This window comes from Plecotus auritus, assembly GCF_963455305.1.
Source record: "Plecotus auritus genome assembly, chromosome: 3".
Taxonomy (NCBI): Eukaryota; Metazoa; Chordata; class Mammalia; order Chiroptera; family Vespertilionidae; genus Plecotus; species Plecotus auritus.
This window is the reverse complement of record NC_137772.1, coordinates 43,157,775-43,174,136: the sequence shown is the minus strand read 5'-3', so window position 1 is coordinate 43,174,136 and position 16,362 is coordinate 43,157,775. Positions and strand designations below refer to the sequence as shown.

Below are 16,362 nucleotides of genomic sequence, written 5' to 3'. Positions count from 1 at the left end.
TTTTAGAAACGTGAAACAACTGAGGTGTCTGGCTCCTTTGGTGACTTCTGCAGGGTGACAGCTAAGAGCAGTGCCGAAGGGCCACCTCCCAGGGCCCAACCCCGTCCGAACTTTGTCCTTCCATCCTGACACAGCCCCCATTATCAACCAGTCGCAGCCAGATCCTGATTATAAATTCCTGTAAACTCCACAAGGGCAGGCTTTATCTATTTTGTACGCCCTGTGTATTAAACCACATTTAGCACAGAGCAGGTTACTAAATAGTTGTTGGAGGCATGAGGTAATTGCCAGCACTTATAGAGCACTTTCTATATGCCGTGCGCTGTAGGAAGCCCAAGCACTTTACATACATCCGTTCATAAATTTGGGTTCATAAGCTCATCCTGGTTTGCTCAGCACTGTCCCTGGAGCTCCCTCAGCCCCTGACAAATGGGGACAGTTGGTCCCTGTATTAGTCATATCAGGCTGCCATTATCACTACATCACAGCCTGGGGGGCTTAAACAACGCAAAGGAAATTAATATTCTCACAGTTCTGGAGGCTGGAGTCCAAGATGCCATCAGGGTTGGTTTCTGGTGGGACTCTCTTCCTGGCTTGTAGGCTGCGGTCTTCTCACTGTGGGGCGACGGGGGAGCTCCTTTCCTCTTCTTACGAGGACGACGATTCCATCACGAGAGCTTGCTCACTCCCTCGCTCCCAGCATGCCTGCTGCGGGGCCTTAATACTTATTGGACACACATGGGCTGCGACTTTTAGTAGCTGAGGGAGACATACAGGATTACCTTGTTTTATTGGGCTTCGCTTTATTGTGCTTCACGGAAGTTGCAGTTTTTACGAACTGAAAGCAATAAGACCCTGGCTCGCTTTATTGCGATGCCTGCTTTATTGCGGAGGTCTGGAACCAAACCCACAATATGTCTGAGGTATTTCCTGTACAAAGGGTTCTTTCCAGGCTTGTAAACCAAACCAAGACATAGGAAAGACTAGTGACCTCCTGAAGTTTGTTTGAAGGTCAGTCTTACCAAAGACTAAAATCTGGGCTGAACAGCAGGGGGCAGCAGAGAATGTCATCTCTGTCCAAAGGCACAGTTTAGGGAAGGAGGGGCTCTAGGCATCTTTTGCTGACAACTGCAAAGCTGGGGAAAGCCGTCAGGCAGAATTCCGGCAACCCCATCTCTCTTTCCTGGGGAAGCGGGGGGATGATGGGGCGGCGGGGAGAGAGAAGAGAGTGTTGTAGGAGCTTCCTATGAAATGGAAACCTACGGGAAACTTCATTGACCTAGTGCGTAGGATGAGGCAGTGCCCAGGCACAGCAGCCTGCAGAGGGGACCAATCCTCTGCCTCCCCCACAAATAGGAAGCTCATAGGGCTCCACACTGGCCTCCAGAACATTCAGCCTTAAAAGTACAAAGGCTCGTTGTTCCAGGGTCAACAGAATGGTGACCTAGCAGATGACCCACGTTCCTTTGGAGTCTTTAAACACATGTATGGATTCTGCAAGTCTCCTTAGAACAAGCCAGATGTTACATCAATAAAACCTCTGGTGGCTTTAATTGCCAGAGGTTAGTAGAATACAGGAAAGTGGATGGACAGCCATCCTGGTCACACGGCAGTGGATGGAGTAAACTCGGGTCTTTACTGACATACCTGGGGCCCCAAGAGGCCTGGGCTCTCTCCTGTTTATTGCCTTTGATCAGGTTGGAGATGGGGCCCCTGATGCACAGGGCTCCCTCTGACATCACACGATGAAGGTAACTGGAAGGAGAAATGCTTCTCGTTTCTCTGGAGGCCCGGGGGTCGGGGTCGGGGTCGGGACGGGGTGGGGGGTGGGGGGCGCCGTGCACAATGAATGGCAGTTGGTATGAAGTTTCAGGTTTGCAAGATGAAAACAGTTCTGGAGATGGATGGAGGCGATGGTTGCATAGCAACGTGAAGGCTCTTAATGCCACTGAACTGCACACTGAAAAAATGGCTACATGGTCAATTTTTTAATGTATATTTCACCACAATTAAAAATTGCCACCCCTACCCCATGACATTTGCCATTGTCTTATGTCTCACATCTAGAACACCCATGTTGGCACCTATCAGTCTTAATTATGCTTGGAAGTGGTCAAATAATAGCCAGAGGGAAGATTACTCTGAAAACTCTACCCTCATGACCCAAGTGCCCCAGTTCTCCTCTGTCCTTTTATCATATCTTTTAAAGGCCTATGAAGATGAGGTAGGAGTCATTTCCATCCATATGCAAAGCACTCTATAGTGTTAACATCAGAGTCCATACAGGGGCGGGTCTTCATTCAAATATTTGGAAGCCCATTGTGTGCCAGACACCCTCAAACAAAGGATTTTTGAAACTCAGATCATCTAGAGTTCTCTCTGCACTTCTCTGCTGTCCTGTGTGGTGACTTCCTGCCTCCTTTCTTCTCTTGCACTGCCACGGGCCACTCCTCCTCACACCCACCCCTGCCCCTCGAGCCAGCTGCCCCTCAAGGTGAGACACTGGCTTCTGCATGGCAAGCCTCAGAGCGAATCACCACAACCTTTAAGGAGCCAACACTGGGACTCCCATTGGCAGCGGGGACGAGCAAACCTCAGATCCGTGGGGGCGGGGCTCCAGCATTGTCAGGACATCATGAGGTTTTTACAGGAGGCCCTGGCTCCTTCTAAGGTGGTAAATGTGTTGAATCTTTTCTGTTTAATCCTTTGAGAACAGGACTTACCAGCCTCTCCTCCCTACACACAGCCCCTCTTGTCCTTCTAGGCCAGCCCTGGGGTGTCCGCCCTGGGTTTCAAGTGGACCCTTCGCCTCTCTGAGGCCGTCCAGCATCCATTTTGCTCTTGGCCCCTTTACATCACTCTCACCATCATGTTTGCCTTTCACTGTGTGAAAGGAGACAGTATAGCCTGGTGGTTAAGAGACAGGCCTTTCTGTTCAGACATGCTTCGGTTCAAATTTTGCCTCAGCCAACTACTAGGTATATGGCTTTAGGTAAATTGCTTAAGCTAGGTATTTCTCAGTTTTCATATCTTTAAAACAGGGGTAATAAGACCTTCCTAAGTGTAAGAGGATACAATGGGGTTAATCCACACTGGCAATTAAACATTGGCATCAAGAGGCGAGTTTGTGTAGTGACTGGCCTGGGCTCAGGAGCCAGACGCTACTTGGTTTCTCTGTGCCTGCTTTCTCCTCTGTGGAATGGGGATAATAATAATGATAGTGATCTACATTATAGAGCTGTTACAAGGGTTATATGATTGTAAACTTCATGCAACAGGGTGCATAACATGCTATCTACACATACTCATTATCCAATAAGTGTTAACTACTATTGTTTGTCATTAAAAAAATGAAGCTGCAAAAAAAAAAAAAAAATCCCAGAATGCATGACAAAATCTATGGCTAAAATGTCAACAAAAATCAAACTTGAACATACATTTAATAAAGTCATTTTATGAAGTCTAAGATAGACTGCAAAACAAATATTTTATTACCTGGAAAGAACTAAAGAACATCCACAAAATTAAAAAAAAAACACCTTATAGAGAAATGTGGAAACAAAACAAGAACAGGTTGATATGAAAACAACTCATATGAACATTATTAAACACTTCTCACAATGTTCTGGCTTTTTGGTATAAACAATGAAGCCCTGCTATTTTCAATGAAAGTATTTCCATGTTGAATTGTACTTCAACCGTCAGCCAGTCTTTCAAATGTACTAGTTTTGTTTTACACTGATCAGCCCAGAACTTAGAGAAAGGCATCAAACACAAAAAAATGGGGGCTGAGGAAAGGGAAGAAGACCAGAAGTTATTGACCTGGCCTCACGCGTCCCCTCTGCCACCCCTACCACATGACATTTGCCATTGTCTTATGTCTCACATCTAGAACACCCATGTTGGCACCCATCAGTCTTAATTATGCTTGGAAGTGGTCAAATAATAGCCAGAGGGAAGATTACTCTGAAAACTCTACCCTCATGACCCAAGTGCCCCAGTTCTCCTCTGTGCTTTTATCATATCGTTTAAAGGCCTATGAAGATGAGGTAGGAGTCATTTCCATCCATATGCAAAGCACTCTATAGTGTTAACATCAGAGTCCATACAGGGGCGGGTCTTCATTCAAATATTTGGAAGCCCATTGTGTGCCAGACACCCTCAAACAAAGGATTTTTGAAACTCAGATCATCTAGAGTTCTCTCTGTTTCATAGAAGAAAATGAGATCTAAGAGAACCAGAGGTTCCCAAGGTTACCCTTAGGCTGCAAGAAGAGTTAGAAGTAGCATATCTTTCGATTACTGACAAGGGAAGTAATGAAAATTGAATGCTCATCACTGTTGTCTTCCCCCCTCAAAGGCATAAAATAGAAGTTAGAGAGTAGAAATCATCAGAGAGGCAAAATTAGCCATCCTGTACACTAGTACCTAGTCTTTCACACTAGACTTCATTAATTAGGCTCATTCAAATCACTACTGAATGTTAAGTTCTTCATCTCTTCCATCTCATTCCTCCAGCCCAAGGTTCACATTTATTTAACACGTAGAGGCCTACTGTGTTCTGGAGAATGAAAGCAGAACAGAGTGCATGCAGAAAGCTTCGGTCTATGGAAAGCTAGATAATTACAATACAGTGAGGGTGTGTGTTGGGAGAGACCTCAAAGGAGACACAACCCAATGCAGGGGAATGGGGGCAGGAAAACTCTTGGAGGAAGTAGTCTGAATCCTGAAAATGAAGAGGACCAAGTCAGATGGAGAGGTTGAGTGAACAGTAGGTAGAGAATAAGTGTCTCAGGATTTGATTTTTTTTTAGCCTTTGACCTGGAAGTGAGAACCTGATGCATTCCAGGAACTTGAAGAAACTCACTGTTGGTTAGATCAGAGTGAGCAGAGAGCAGAGAGCTATGTCCAGAGAAAAGGGAGCCTCATGGGCCCCAGTTAAGGAATGAGCACTTGATCCTAAGGGTGGAGAAGGTCTTCAGTGAGGTGTGATCATCTCATGTGCATTTCTTTCTGGATTTTGAGCCCCCCCCCGCCCCTCTTCCCCCACCAGCTTCATTCTGTGTCCACAGTGCAATGACAAGCATGTGCATGAAACATCTCAGAGGTCCAGCATGGGCCCTTCTTGGCAATCCAGGAACCAGTTCCAGCATTCAGGGCTGTGTACAAGTTTGTCTAAGAACAGTGGCTTGTTTTTATAAGAGCGCTAATGTAGACTTGTTTTGGGTCTGAAACCTGGGAATGGTTAAATGAAATGTATCTATAGAATGAATTAGGCATTCAGTGTTTATAATGGTTTAGAAGAATTTTTATTTAAGCAGAAAAATGCTTTAGTATTGAGAAAATCACTTTGAGATGGTACAAAAATATGTACATAGAAAGATCTTAGTAATAAAAGAGGAATATATATATATATGTGTGTGTGTGTGTATATATATATATATATATATATATATATATATACACACACACTAATAAAAGGGTAATATGCTAATTAGACGGGACATCTTCTGGAGATCCTTCCAGACAAAGCCATGGTGGCAGGGGCCGAGGCAGAGGTGGTTAGGGGTGACCAGGCCAGCAGGGGAGAGCAGTTAGGGGCGACCCGGCTGGCAGGGGAGGGCAGTTAGGGGTGACCAGGCAGGTGGAGTGGTGAGGGGCGATCAGGAAGGCAAGCAGGTGAGCGGTTAGGAGCCAGCGGTCCTGGATTGTGAAACCGGCAGTTGGACATCCCCCGAGGGGTCCCGGATTGGAGAGGGTGCAGGCCGGGCTGAAGGACCCCCCACACCGGGCACGAATTTCATATCCCTGGGGAGAATAAAACGAGGAAGAAACAAACCTCCATATTTCATGTTCCTTTCATGTATTAATGTGGGCATTTCTTTTGTTCATGCTTTTATCAACCTCTGATGAAATTTTAACTGTGTCCAGCTTTGATAATCAGGAAACATGTTAAGAATTGCTCTACCAAAAGACATGCAGAGATTTATTCTTAAGAACAGGAATTTATTTCATACCATTGAGACTCTAAAAATCATTATTGACTTGTACCTGAGTGGTTTTTTAAGTTACACATAATTTAAAAAGAGGTAGGGACTGAAAAAACAAAACAAAACAAAACAAAAAAACAAAAGGTAAAGGTATCAGTTAATACTAGCTTATTATATACCATCCGTAAGCCTATAAATTCACTTTCACATTGTCTCTGGACTCGTTTAACATTGTTTTCATATAGTGTTAGAATGCAAACCATATGGAACTTGGTCATTTTTTCCAACAATTAAGTTAGTCCCAAATAACTTCATTTGTGTGACAGGAAAAGAGCTGAATGAAGGGAATGCTCATAGTGCTGTAAAAATGTGTATGTGCACGCATGCATACTTTAAATAAGATTTCTGTTAAAAAAAAAAAAAAAAGACTTCCTCCAGAGTTTTAGGTTCACCGAGGGCTGCTTGGAAAATTGCTTTCTTGGCCTGGTTCATAATGCTGGTATCTTCCCCATTAGGGGCCATCCAACAGCGTCCTGCCGCCTGAGACACAAGTCAGGGCATACTCTGGGCCCAGTTCATCCTCCTCTGGCTTCCTGACATTCACATCTTTGTCTGCAATGTCTGTGAGGCGGGATCTATTTCGGCATATATGTTTTCTGGCTTCTTCTTTTTTTCATCCTGGTCAAACTGAGCTTCAATTTCTGCTGGATTGATGTAAGTATAGAATCGAGCCATGATGGCAAAGATTATGCAGACAACCAGAAGCAACGAAGCGAACAGAACGTACTCGGCCCACTTTGAAGAAATTGGAGTTGGAGCAGGAAAACAAAAACAAAAACAATCTCAGTTATAGTAGTGAATATAGCACATGTATATTTTCTTACTATGCCCAGATGGAAGGTACTTTGACATTAAATTGTTAGGGAACATTGGTAGGCTTCTGCCATAGATATAGAACCGTCAGTAATTGCCACAGATACAGAAGGGCCAGCTTTCATGAATGCTCAAGTATCAAGATAACATTCTTTCTTACAGCACTGGAAAGTAGAAACACAAGACTTTGGGAAGATGAGGAAAGATTTCTGAAAAACCCAAGTCGTAAGGCACATAGCTGGGCTCTGGGAGACCAAAGCAACACCAGGCAGTACTCTTGAAAGAGAAAGAATATGCTGAACTGTTTGAAGGGAAGAGCCCCATGCTATCCTTTGCAGTACCTTGAGCCCATAAGCATGTAGCAATAGCGCATGCTCTGAGGGGACCTGGTAGGGGAAGTAATGAAACTGATGGGGCAGGGTAAGGGACAACCCCCTCATGAGGATATGCTGATGTGCTGAAGGAGAGAGTTTACTAGTATCATAGAAAGCCCTTACTTTATTTTAGTCGGAGAAATTACAACCACTTTAGGATGCCTTTAACTTTAGGAATAATGCCAGTTTCTGGATAACATGCCTAGTTTGGGGCCATTACGTTGCATTCACTGAAGCCAGGAAAGACCTTTTCTTTGATAGTAAACGGTATCAGGGTGTATGTATGTTAACTCAATCTGGTTATTTTGGTTGTTACTTTTCAACTGTATAACACCCAGTGGAAGTGAGAAGAATCAGCACATACTTGGCCATAAGACCATTTGGTAACCGCCCCATCTGGCCGGTCTGGCAGTTTTATTCAGCCACTCACTGAGATGACCGTGTATATGAAGATGGCTGGGAAGGGTCAGCATGATAGATGAGACAAAGGTAGCTCTCCTCTCCCACCCCTACCTGTTCCTTGAACTGGCCTGCTCCTGCCACGATGAGCACGATGATGTTGCCCACAGCCACTGTCAGCAGCCACCCTGCTTGCAGCACCGATTTCATGTTGGAAGGAGCCTGAGGAAGCAGAGCAAAGAGAATGCCAACCTGGATCTCAACCTCAGCAAGAGAACACAACCAGTGATTCCTTTATGTAAGCAGTCACCCTAAAAGTGCACATTAAAGGTCAGGCTGGTTTGAATGTAAAAGGGATAATTGCTTGGGTAGCAAGATACCCCAAATCTTCAAGTGGCATGAACATACAAGGAACCCTTGTTTTTCACTCTCCCCGTACTTGCAAAGTTGCCATCCTAGTTAGACAGACAAAGCTACAGGTGAATGGATCCTATTTCTACAGAAGGGCTTCCAGGCAAAGCCATCCGGAACACCTTCGCGCCCCCACTTCCCCCATGGAGGATGCACTCTGGGAGGCAAGATTGCTCTCCTGTGAGCTTCTCTGCCACGTCACCAAAGCCTCTCTTCTAACTTCTGTCACCTAGGTTATATCATCTCCTGTGAGGTCACCACACAAAGGGATCATCCAGTTCATATTTACAATCGTTACTGCAAAACTTGAAGGTACTAGATATGATGGGCATATATGACTATAACTGTAGCTTTGATAAAATCATTCAGAAATTAAGCCCTGAGTCAGGTATCGGCAAACTTTGCCTCATTAATGTAATATACACTAAGCAATGTTTTTTTTTTAATGTTTAAAAGCTAGGCCCTAATCTGTGTGTTGACTAGGAGCTACGGAGAGACCATGACTGAACCATATAGATAATGAGGACACAGGCCTGGAAGTGAGCACTGCTATGAATCATTGATACCATTTGTTTGTTTCAGGAAGAAGAGCCCCCTGACTCTCATGACCCTGGTGACCATGGTTAATATAGTTTTTCCTACTTAGGACTATAGACCTCTGAGTATGACTGTGGGAATAGAGACACAGATGATATACACACTCACAAAGCTAAACAGTAATGCTATCAGTCAATAAAGACAAGGCATGGTGACCTCAAAACCTGGTTTGGTGGAATATACCATAATGCTTTCTAGAGCTTTTCTGAACTATCAATATATAGCTAACACAGATTTAAATGAAGTCCCAGCAGTGTTTTGAAGGCAGGGTAGAGGAAGGGTGGTAAAAAAATGAACAAGAAACCTGAGAGTATGAGAACTCCAGTCCGGTGACAGAGAAAACCACCTCGCCGCAGGTCATGAGGAAATACTGTGGGATTTGCAGGGCCATGTTAACTGTGTTGGGTGAAATATCTTCAAATGCATTCAGTTTAGGGCATCCATTACTCTAAACCAATAAGGCAAAAGTGAGAAAAAGAAATGAAAATCAAGATTGCTGCTAAAGTAAAAATTGCTCAAATTGGAAAATTAAGTTTTGACTTCTAGAGTTACATCAAATGATTTACCAAGTAAGTACACATTTTCTTTTCTTTAAATTTTCATCTATCTATCCATCCATCCATCCATCTATCCATCTATCTATCTATCTATCTATCTATCTATCTATCTATCTATCTATGTTTATTTATTTATTTACTAATCCTCACCTGAAGATATGTTTTTCCCATTGAATTTTAGAGAGAGTAGAAGGGAGGGGGAAAGACAGAGAGAAAGAAACATTGATGTGAGAGAGACACATCGATTGGTTGCCTCCCGCATGCTCGGGGATCAAACCTACAACAGAGGTACGTTCCCTTGACTGGAATTGAACCCGAAACCCTTCTGTCTGCAGGCCAATGCTCTAACCATTGGGAAAAACAGGCTAGGGCAAGTAAGTACACATTTTCAATGTAAATATGTAGCATTGCAATTTGTACTCATGATGAGATAGCTATGGTGGAATTTGAAAATATGTTCCCTAGTGTATTCCCTTTAAATAAGAGTAGATTGGGAGTCAGATTTGTTTCAAAGATTGCCATCTCTGTGCACTAAGAGCATCAGATACTGGTCAACGTGAAGTTTTGGTGAGAGTAAGTCAGTCAGCTCAATGTTATTCTAACAGTGAACTTAAGTGAATGACAAGTTAAAGACTTGGTGGTGAACTTGATTAATTCTAAGCCCATTTAAAAATACAGATCCTAATATCACTCTGGTTAAAACATGACTGTGTTCTAAGTGTCTGCGAGACTCAGATGAAGACGGTTTGAGTAGCACTTCTGGCTTGATGGAATGGGCTCCTAACCTTGGTGATTACGTAGGTATATGCACTACCGAATCCAAAGTCGGATGATTTAAAAGAGTTATTGCAGCCTCCTGGAATCTCTGCTGAGCTTAGTGTGATGTTTTTTCTATGGAAAGAAAGAATAATATATGTTACATTCTGGGTATTAAAAGTTTCAACGTACTGTTTAAAGAATGAGACTTGGAATCCATAAACTTTGGAACAAAGTATTCAGTATAGGTACTTACGTGCCGTAAGAAAAAAACTTATATGTGCTGACATTATAACTGGTAATGTCTTCATATAGGATCCCATCCACTGTGACGTTGAAGCTTCCACCAAAAGCATTGACAAATCTGAAACAGAAAACCATCTTTCTTGTGGCTGCACTAGGGAATGATTTGCTCTCAGTCACAGGATTTGCACCTGAAGCTGGGCTATGCTCCCTGTCAGCGGGAACTGAAGATGTCTAGAGTAAAGGCAGAAGGTAAGCAATCCCAGGCTCACCCACTCATGAGGACACACCTAAAGCAATTTATTTAATACAGTTAAATGCCAGGAACTGTTCTAAGTACGTTGTGACTAGGAACTATTTCAGTGATGTTTGGGATATTAGGTACAGGCTGAACTAGGTGCCGATCCCTTCCCCTTTAAGAAGGTAGTTATGCCTTTGCGTTCCTTGCTTCAGAAGCTTTAGAGCTAATGTGGTGAAAGACCAGAAGCAGAAGTTGCTGAGAACGTATGAATTAAACTCAGGCCTGACAACCTTAGGCATTCCACTTGATGTAGTTTGATAGGTGATTAATAAAGAAAATGGAACCTGGTGTATCACCAGGAGCCTAATAGGTAGAATGAATACTGCTCCAAATTGTCAAAGCTGCTTTTATCAAAGATTAAGATGAACCATTCAAAAGCGAGACAGTGGGCAGAATATGAAGTTAGGAAGTAGACCCTTGGGCCTGGATCCTGGCTTTATAACTTATAAGGCTCTGAATAAATCCCACCCTCAGACAAGAGTACTAGGGTACTATTACCTGCTTGACATATGCCTCAGGCTGGTATAAAATACCAAAAAGAATGAACATAATCTAAAAAAATGCAACATCCTACATATCAGATGCGTTTTTACATGAAAACACATAGAAAAGATAGAAAATAGTTGAGCATAAGCAGCAAACACACTGAGTGTTTTGAAGGGTGAGGAGAGTCCAGACCCATGATTTACTGAGCTCTACCAGCTTTGATCAGACACAGCCAGTCCTAGGCTCAAGGCAGCTTGGGCCTCTCAGAAGTGCCAGGATCAAAGGCTACAAAGTGAATATGGAACGAGGTATGGAGAATGGGAACCAGCTGAGAAAATGACAAGATGGGATCAGTTCCTTCAAGAATAACCAAGGTGCTGAGACTGGGTCCTTCTCATTTTTTAAAAAAAATGTCTTTGTGAATAAATTTCTATACCACCAAAATTCAGGCCAATTTAAAGAGTACAATTCAGTGGCTTTAGTATGTCCACAGGGTTGTGTAACCATCATAATAATCTAATTCTCATCACTCCAGAGAAACTCAGTACCCATTAGCAGTGACTCCCTTTGCCCCTGCTCAGTCCCTGGCAACCACTAATCTGCTGTCTCTATAGATTTGCCTGCCATTTCATGTAAATGGAATCATATAAGATGGGGTATTTCCAGTTGGCTTCTTTCACTTAGCATAATGTTTTTAAGGTGCATGCATGTTACGTAGCATATATCAGTACTTCATTCCTTTTTATGACTAAGTAATATTTCATTGAATGGGTAGACCACAGTTTATTTATCAGTTTGGGCATTTATTTCCACATTTGGTCCATTGTGAGTAATGCTTCTATGAACATTCATCTACAGGCTTTTGGGTAGACATATGTTTTCATTTTTTTGGGGCATATACCTAGGATCATATGGTAACTCCATGTTAAACCTTTTAAAGAACGGTTTTTCAAAGTGGCTGCTTCATTTTACATTTACACCAGCAGTTTATTATTGTCTGTATTTGTCAGAGCCCAGTGAGTGTGAAATCTCATTGTGGTTTTGATTTTCATTAGTCAAATCACCTTAATTCCTTAATGACTAATAATGTTGAGAGCCTTTTCATGGGCTTTTGGGCATCTGTATATTTTCTTTGGAAAAATTTCAATTCAAATATTCGTCCCTTTAAAAAACTGGGTTATCTGTCATATTATTACTGACTTGTAATAATTCTTTAAATATTCAGAATATATCTCATCAGATACATGATTTGCAGACATATTCACTAATTCTGTGAATTGTCTTTTCACTTTTCTGACGATATCACTTGTAACACAAAAGTTTTCAATTTTGATGAAACCCAAGTTATTATTATTTTATTTTGTTGCTTGTGCTTTTAGTTTCATACCTAAAAGGCCATTACCTAACCCAAGGTCACAAACATTTACGCCTGTTAGTCTTCTATAAATTTTATTGTTTTCATCATGTTAGGTTTATGACCCATTGATTTTTGTTTATGGTATCAGGTCGGGAAGGACTAACTTCAGTCTTTTGCATGTGAATTTCCAGTTGTTCCAGTATCTTTAGTAAAACCTTCACAACTTTTTAAATGAAGGTTTCTTTTTAAATCTACTTAAGGCCACTATGCCTCTCTCTCATTTCCTCCTTAAAGTATTTTTATCAGTATGACAGGGTTGAAATAAACTGAACTTACAGCCAGACCTTTGCATAGCTTTTTTTCAAATTTTAAGTTTGAGATTTTTTTTAGAAACTAAGGAAGCATACAATCACATTATCTACATGAACGATTTCTGTACCTATCATGTGACTGTATTAGAAGATAGGATCTTTAAAGAGGTAAAATTAATTAGGGTGGCCTTAATTCATCGTCAGTTTAAAAATATGTTATAGCCATCCAATAGGTGTCATGAACTCACTGTGGTTTCAATTTATATTCCCTTAGTGGCCAATGATATTGAACATCTTTCATGTGTTTCTTTGCCATTAGTATATCTTTTCTGCTGAGATGTCTGTTAAAATCCTTTGCTCTGTTTTGTAACTGGGTTATTTTCTTATTATTAAGTCTTGAGAGTAATTTATATATTCTAGATACAAATTCTATGCCAGATATGTGATTTGTAAATATTTTCTACCAATATGTAGATTATCCTTTTATTCTCTTAACAGTGAGATTTATAGGACAAATGTTTTTAGTTAGGGTAAAATCTGACTTATCAATATTTTCATACATATGAAAGTTTTCATTATGTATATAATATATGTTATATCTAATGGAGCATGAATCAGCCATAAAAAGAGGAAAATCCTGCCATTGTGACAGCCTGGATGGATCTGGAGGGCTTATGCTAAGTGATATAAATTAGTCAGAGAAAGACAAGTACTGTATGATATCATTTATATGTGGAATCTAAAAAAAAAAACAACAACAAAAAAATACTGAACTCATAGAATAGAGAGTAGAATGGTGGTTGCCAGGGACAAGGGAGTGGGAAATGAGGAGATGTTCAGTAAAGGGTATGAACTTTTAGTTCTAAGATGAATAAGTTCTGAGGATCTAATATATGACATGGTGACTATAGGTAATAATACTGTATTATATACTTGAAATTTGCTAAGAGATTAGCTCCTAAGCATTCTTATCACAATAAAGGTAACTGTGAGGTAATGGATGTGTTAACTTAATTGTGGAAATACTTCACATTGTATACATATATTAAATCATGATATTGTATACTTTAAATATATATATATACAACACTGTCAGTTATAACTCAATAAAACTGGAAAAAATAAATGAAAAATAATACTATGATTTTGATAAGAATTTCAATAAACCTCAGATCAATTTGGGGAGAACTGATATCTTTACAACGTTAAGTATTCTAATCAATGAACCCAGTATATCTTTCCATTTATTTAGCTCTTCACTGATTTCTTTCCTAAGCCTTTTGTAGCTTCAACTCTCAAATCTTATTTATGTTTCCTTAGATTTAAAACTAGTATTTCACCTTATTTTGGAGCTACTGTAAATGTTATTTAAAGTTTCAGTTTCCAATTGTTCACTGCTGGTGTATAGAAATATGTTTGTTTTGTGGTTGGCCTTGTACCTTGGACTCTTTCTAAACTCACTTATTGATTCCATGAGATTTTCTTGTAGAGTTCTTGGGATGTTCTAGGCAGATAATTATGCCATCTGTGAGTAGCGAGTTTTATTTCTTCCTTTTCAATCTAGATATTTTTACTTATTTTTCTTGTCTTATTGCATTAGCCTCTGGAAGGATGTTGAATATAAGTAAAGAAAATAGATGATCTTACCTTGTTTCTGTTCTTATGGGGAGATCACTTTGATTCTGACCGCTAAGTATAATGGTAGCCTGGGGATTTTTTAAAGATATCCTTTTTCTGAGTAAGAAAGTTCCCTTCAATTACTAGTTTGCTGGGAATTTTTCTCAGAAATGGATACTGAATTTTATCAAATGCTATTTTTCTGCATCAATTGATATGGTTTTATGGATTTTCCTCTCTAGTTTTTAAGATAATGAATTATATTGGTTAATTTTTTTTAAAAAAAATAATGAACCAGCATACCCTCTTGGGATAAACTCATATTCTCATTTTATATACTTGTTACAGTTGGACATTACTATGGGTATACATTGCTTCCATAATAAGCTGATACAACTTAATTTTTAAAGACATACACATACCTGACTCCATTTTGTCCTTTTTCTGGCTTCTGGTTAAGGCCATCCTTTATCTGAGAAAGAAAACGTGTTAAAATCGAACCCATTAGAATACATTTAGATGACCATTTCAGCCTCTGAGAAGAAGAATGATGTTGACATTTATCCTGGGAGCTAAGTGCATAGTGATTACATCTGCAGGGCTCCATCCTTCAGCCCTAGCTTTCCTTGAAGTTAACATGTATCTCTACAAATTTTGATGCTTGCTTTCCAGTGGTTCTGCAGAACACTGTGCTCCAAGAATTCCGAACAATCCATTCAACAGCTCCCTAATTAAACACATGACTCAGAAGTCTTAATTCAATATTGCAGTTCTATAGAAGCTCACTTACATTCACCTTGCAGAATATCCACAACTCCCTCATTTAGTTCAATGACACCTTCACAGCTTCTTTATATGCTAAATGGCATATCTAGATCCTATACTTTGTCATGATATATTTTATGTGTATTTTTATTGCTTTTACCTGATATATTCACTATACTTTTTACAGAAACTGTACCAATTTCTCAATTACTCAGGGCAAGGTTTTAAAATTAATACAATTAAAGACATATTTTAAACTTTATTTCAAAAAGTCACTGAGAATGCACACACATACTCTGTGTGACTTATGTATATGTATACACATACACACACACACACACACACCATGCTCAAAGTTTCTCTTTTTTAAAAAAAAGCCTCACCCGAGGACACATTTCTATTGATTTGAGAGAAAGAGAGAGAAAGAGAGAGAGAGAGAGAGAGAGAGAGAGAGAGAAGAGAGGAACATTAAAAGGGTGCCTCCCATACATGCCCCGACAGGTGATCAAACCCACAATCTCGGTATGTGCACTGATGGGGAATCAAACCTGCAACATTTCGGTTTATGGGATGATGCTCCAACCAACCAAGCCTCCTGGCCAAGGCACTCAAAAGTTCTTTATACATTTTTTAATATTAACCATTCACATCCACCAGTCAAACTTTTATTGGAAGTCAAATGACTTGTGTGATTGAAGAAGCAAGAAATTGAGGGTTATCTAATATATTATGACATGGAAGTAAAAGTCACACCACTAAAAGATCATGTCTCCAATAGCACATGTAGTAAAGCGTCAGCTGCAGGTATCCAGCTACTTACCACTCGGTAATAATTGGGGTCCCACACTAGAAGGGTATGGCGATGGCCCTGCTCAAAATCAGGAGTTACTGGAGTGACTGGTGATCCAGGAGAAGAAATGCTTATACTTGTCAGTTTGTCCAAATCAAAAGTCCTAAATTCATTTGTCTGTAACGGGGGACAAGGAGTCATAGTTAACACTGCAGAGTCTTGCTCTGCACTGTGTAACTGAACACTGTCATGGCATATTATTAGACATTCCCAGTGCACATTCACACACATCAAAAAGTGCCTTTGGGGAGCTGGCATGTCTTAGCTCCCCACCCTTACAGACTCTGTCATGGAGTTGTTTAGTATTACCACAGGAATTACACTTTTCATCCAGCATTTTACTTCCATTTTGTTTTATGAAGATAAATGCTATAGAAATCATTTCTATCATTGGGCAAAGAACAGCATCAGTCCTGGAGATAATCAATACTGGGTTGCTCCAAGCATTAGGAGTTAAATTTTTTTTTACTTCAAGA

At 40.5% G+C, this 16,362-nt stretch overlaps 1 protein-coding gene across 2 annotated transcripts in view; it reads right to left on the bottom strand.

The window, feature by feature from the left end:
• Positions 1-5,965: 5,965 nt before the first annotated feature.
• Positions 5,966-16,362, bottom strand: part of SLC15A1 (solute carrier family 15 member 1) — a 46,131-nt gene continuing 35,734 nt past the window's right edge. For both annotated transcript variants that reach the window (XM_080659666.1, XM_080659665.1), the window contains 7 exons: positions 15,857-16,003; positions 14,694-14,743; positions 10,213-10,320; positions 9,986-10,091; positions 8,948-9,091; positions 7,750-7,857; positions 5,966-6,784 (listed from right to left, as the gene is read on the bottom strand). In XM_080659666.1, the coding sequence (XP_080515792.1) occupies positions 6,590-6,784; positions 7,750-7,857; positions 8,948-9,091; positions 9,986-10,091; positions 10,213-10,320; positions 14,694-14,743; positions 15,857-16,003 (858 nt within the window). In that variant the 3' untranslated portion in view covers positions 5,966-6,589. The remainder of the gene's footprint in view (positions 6,785-7,749; positions 7,858-8,947; positions 9,092-9,985; positions 10,092-10,212; positions 10,321-14,693; positions 14,744-15,856; positions 16,004-16,362) is intronic.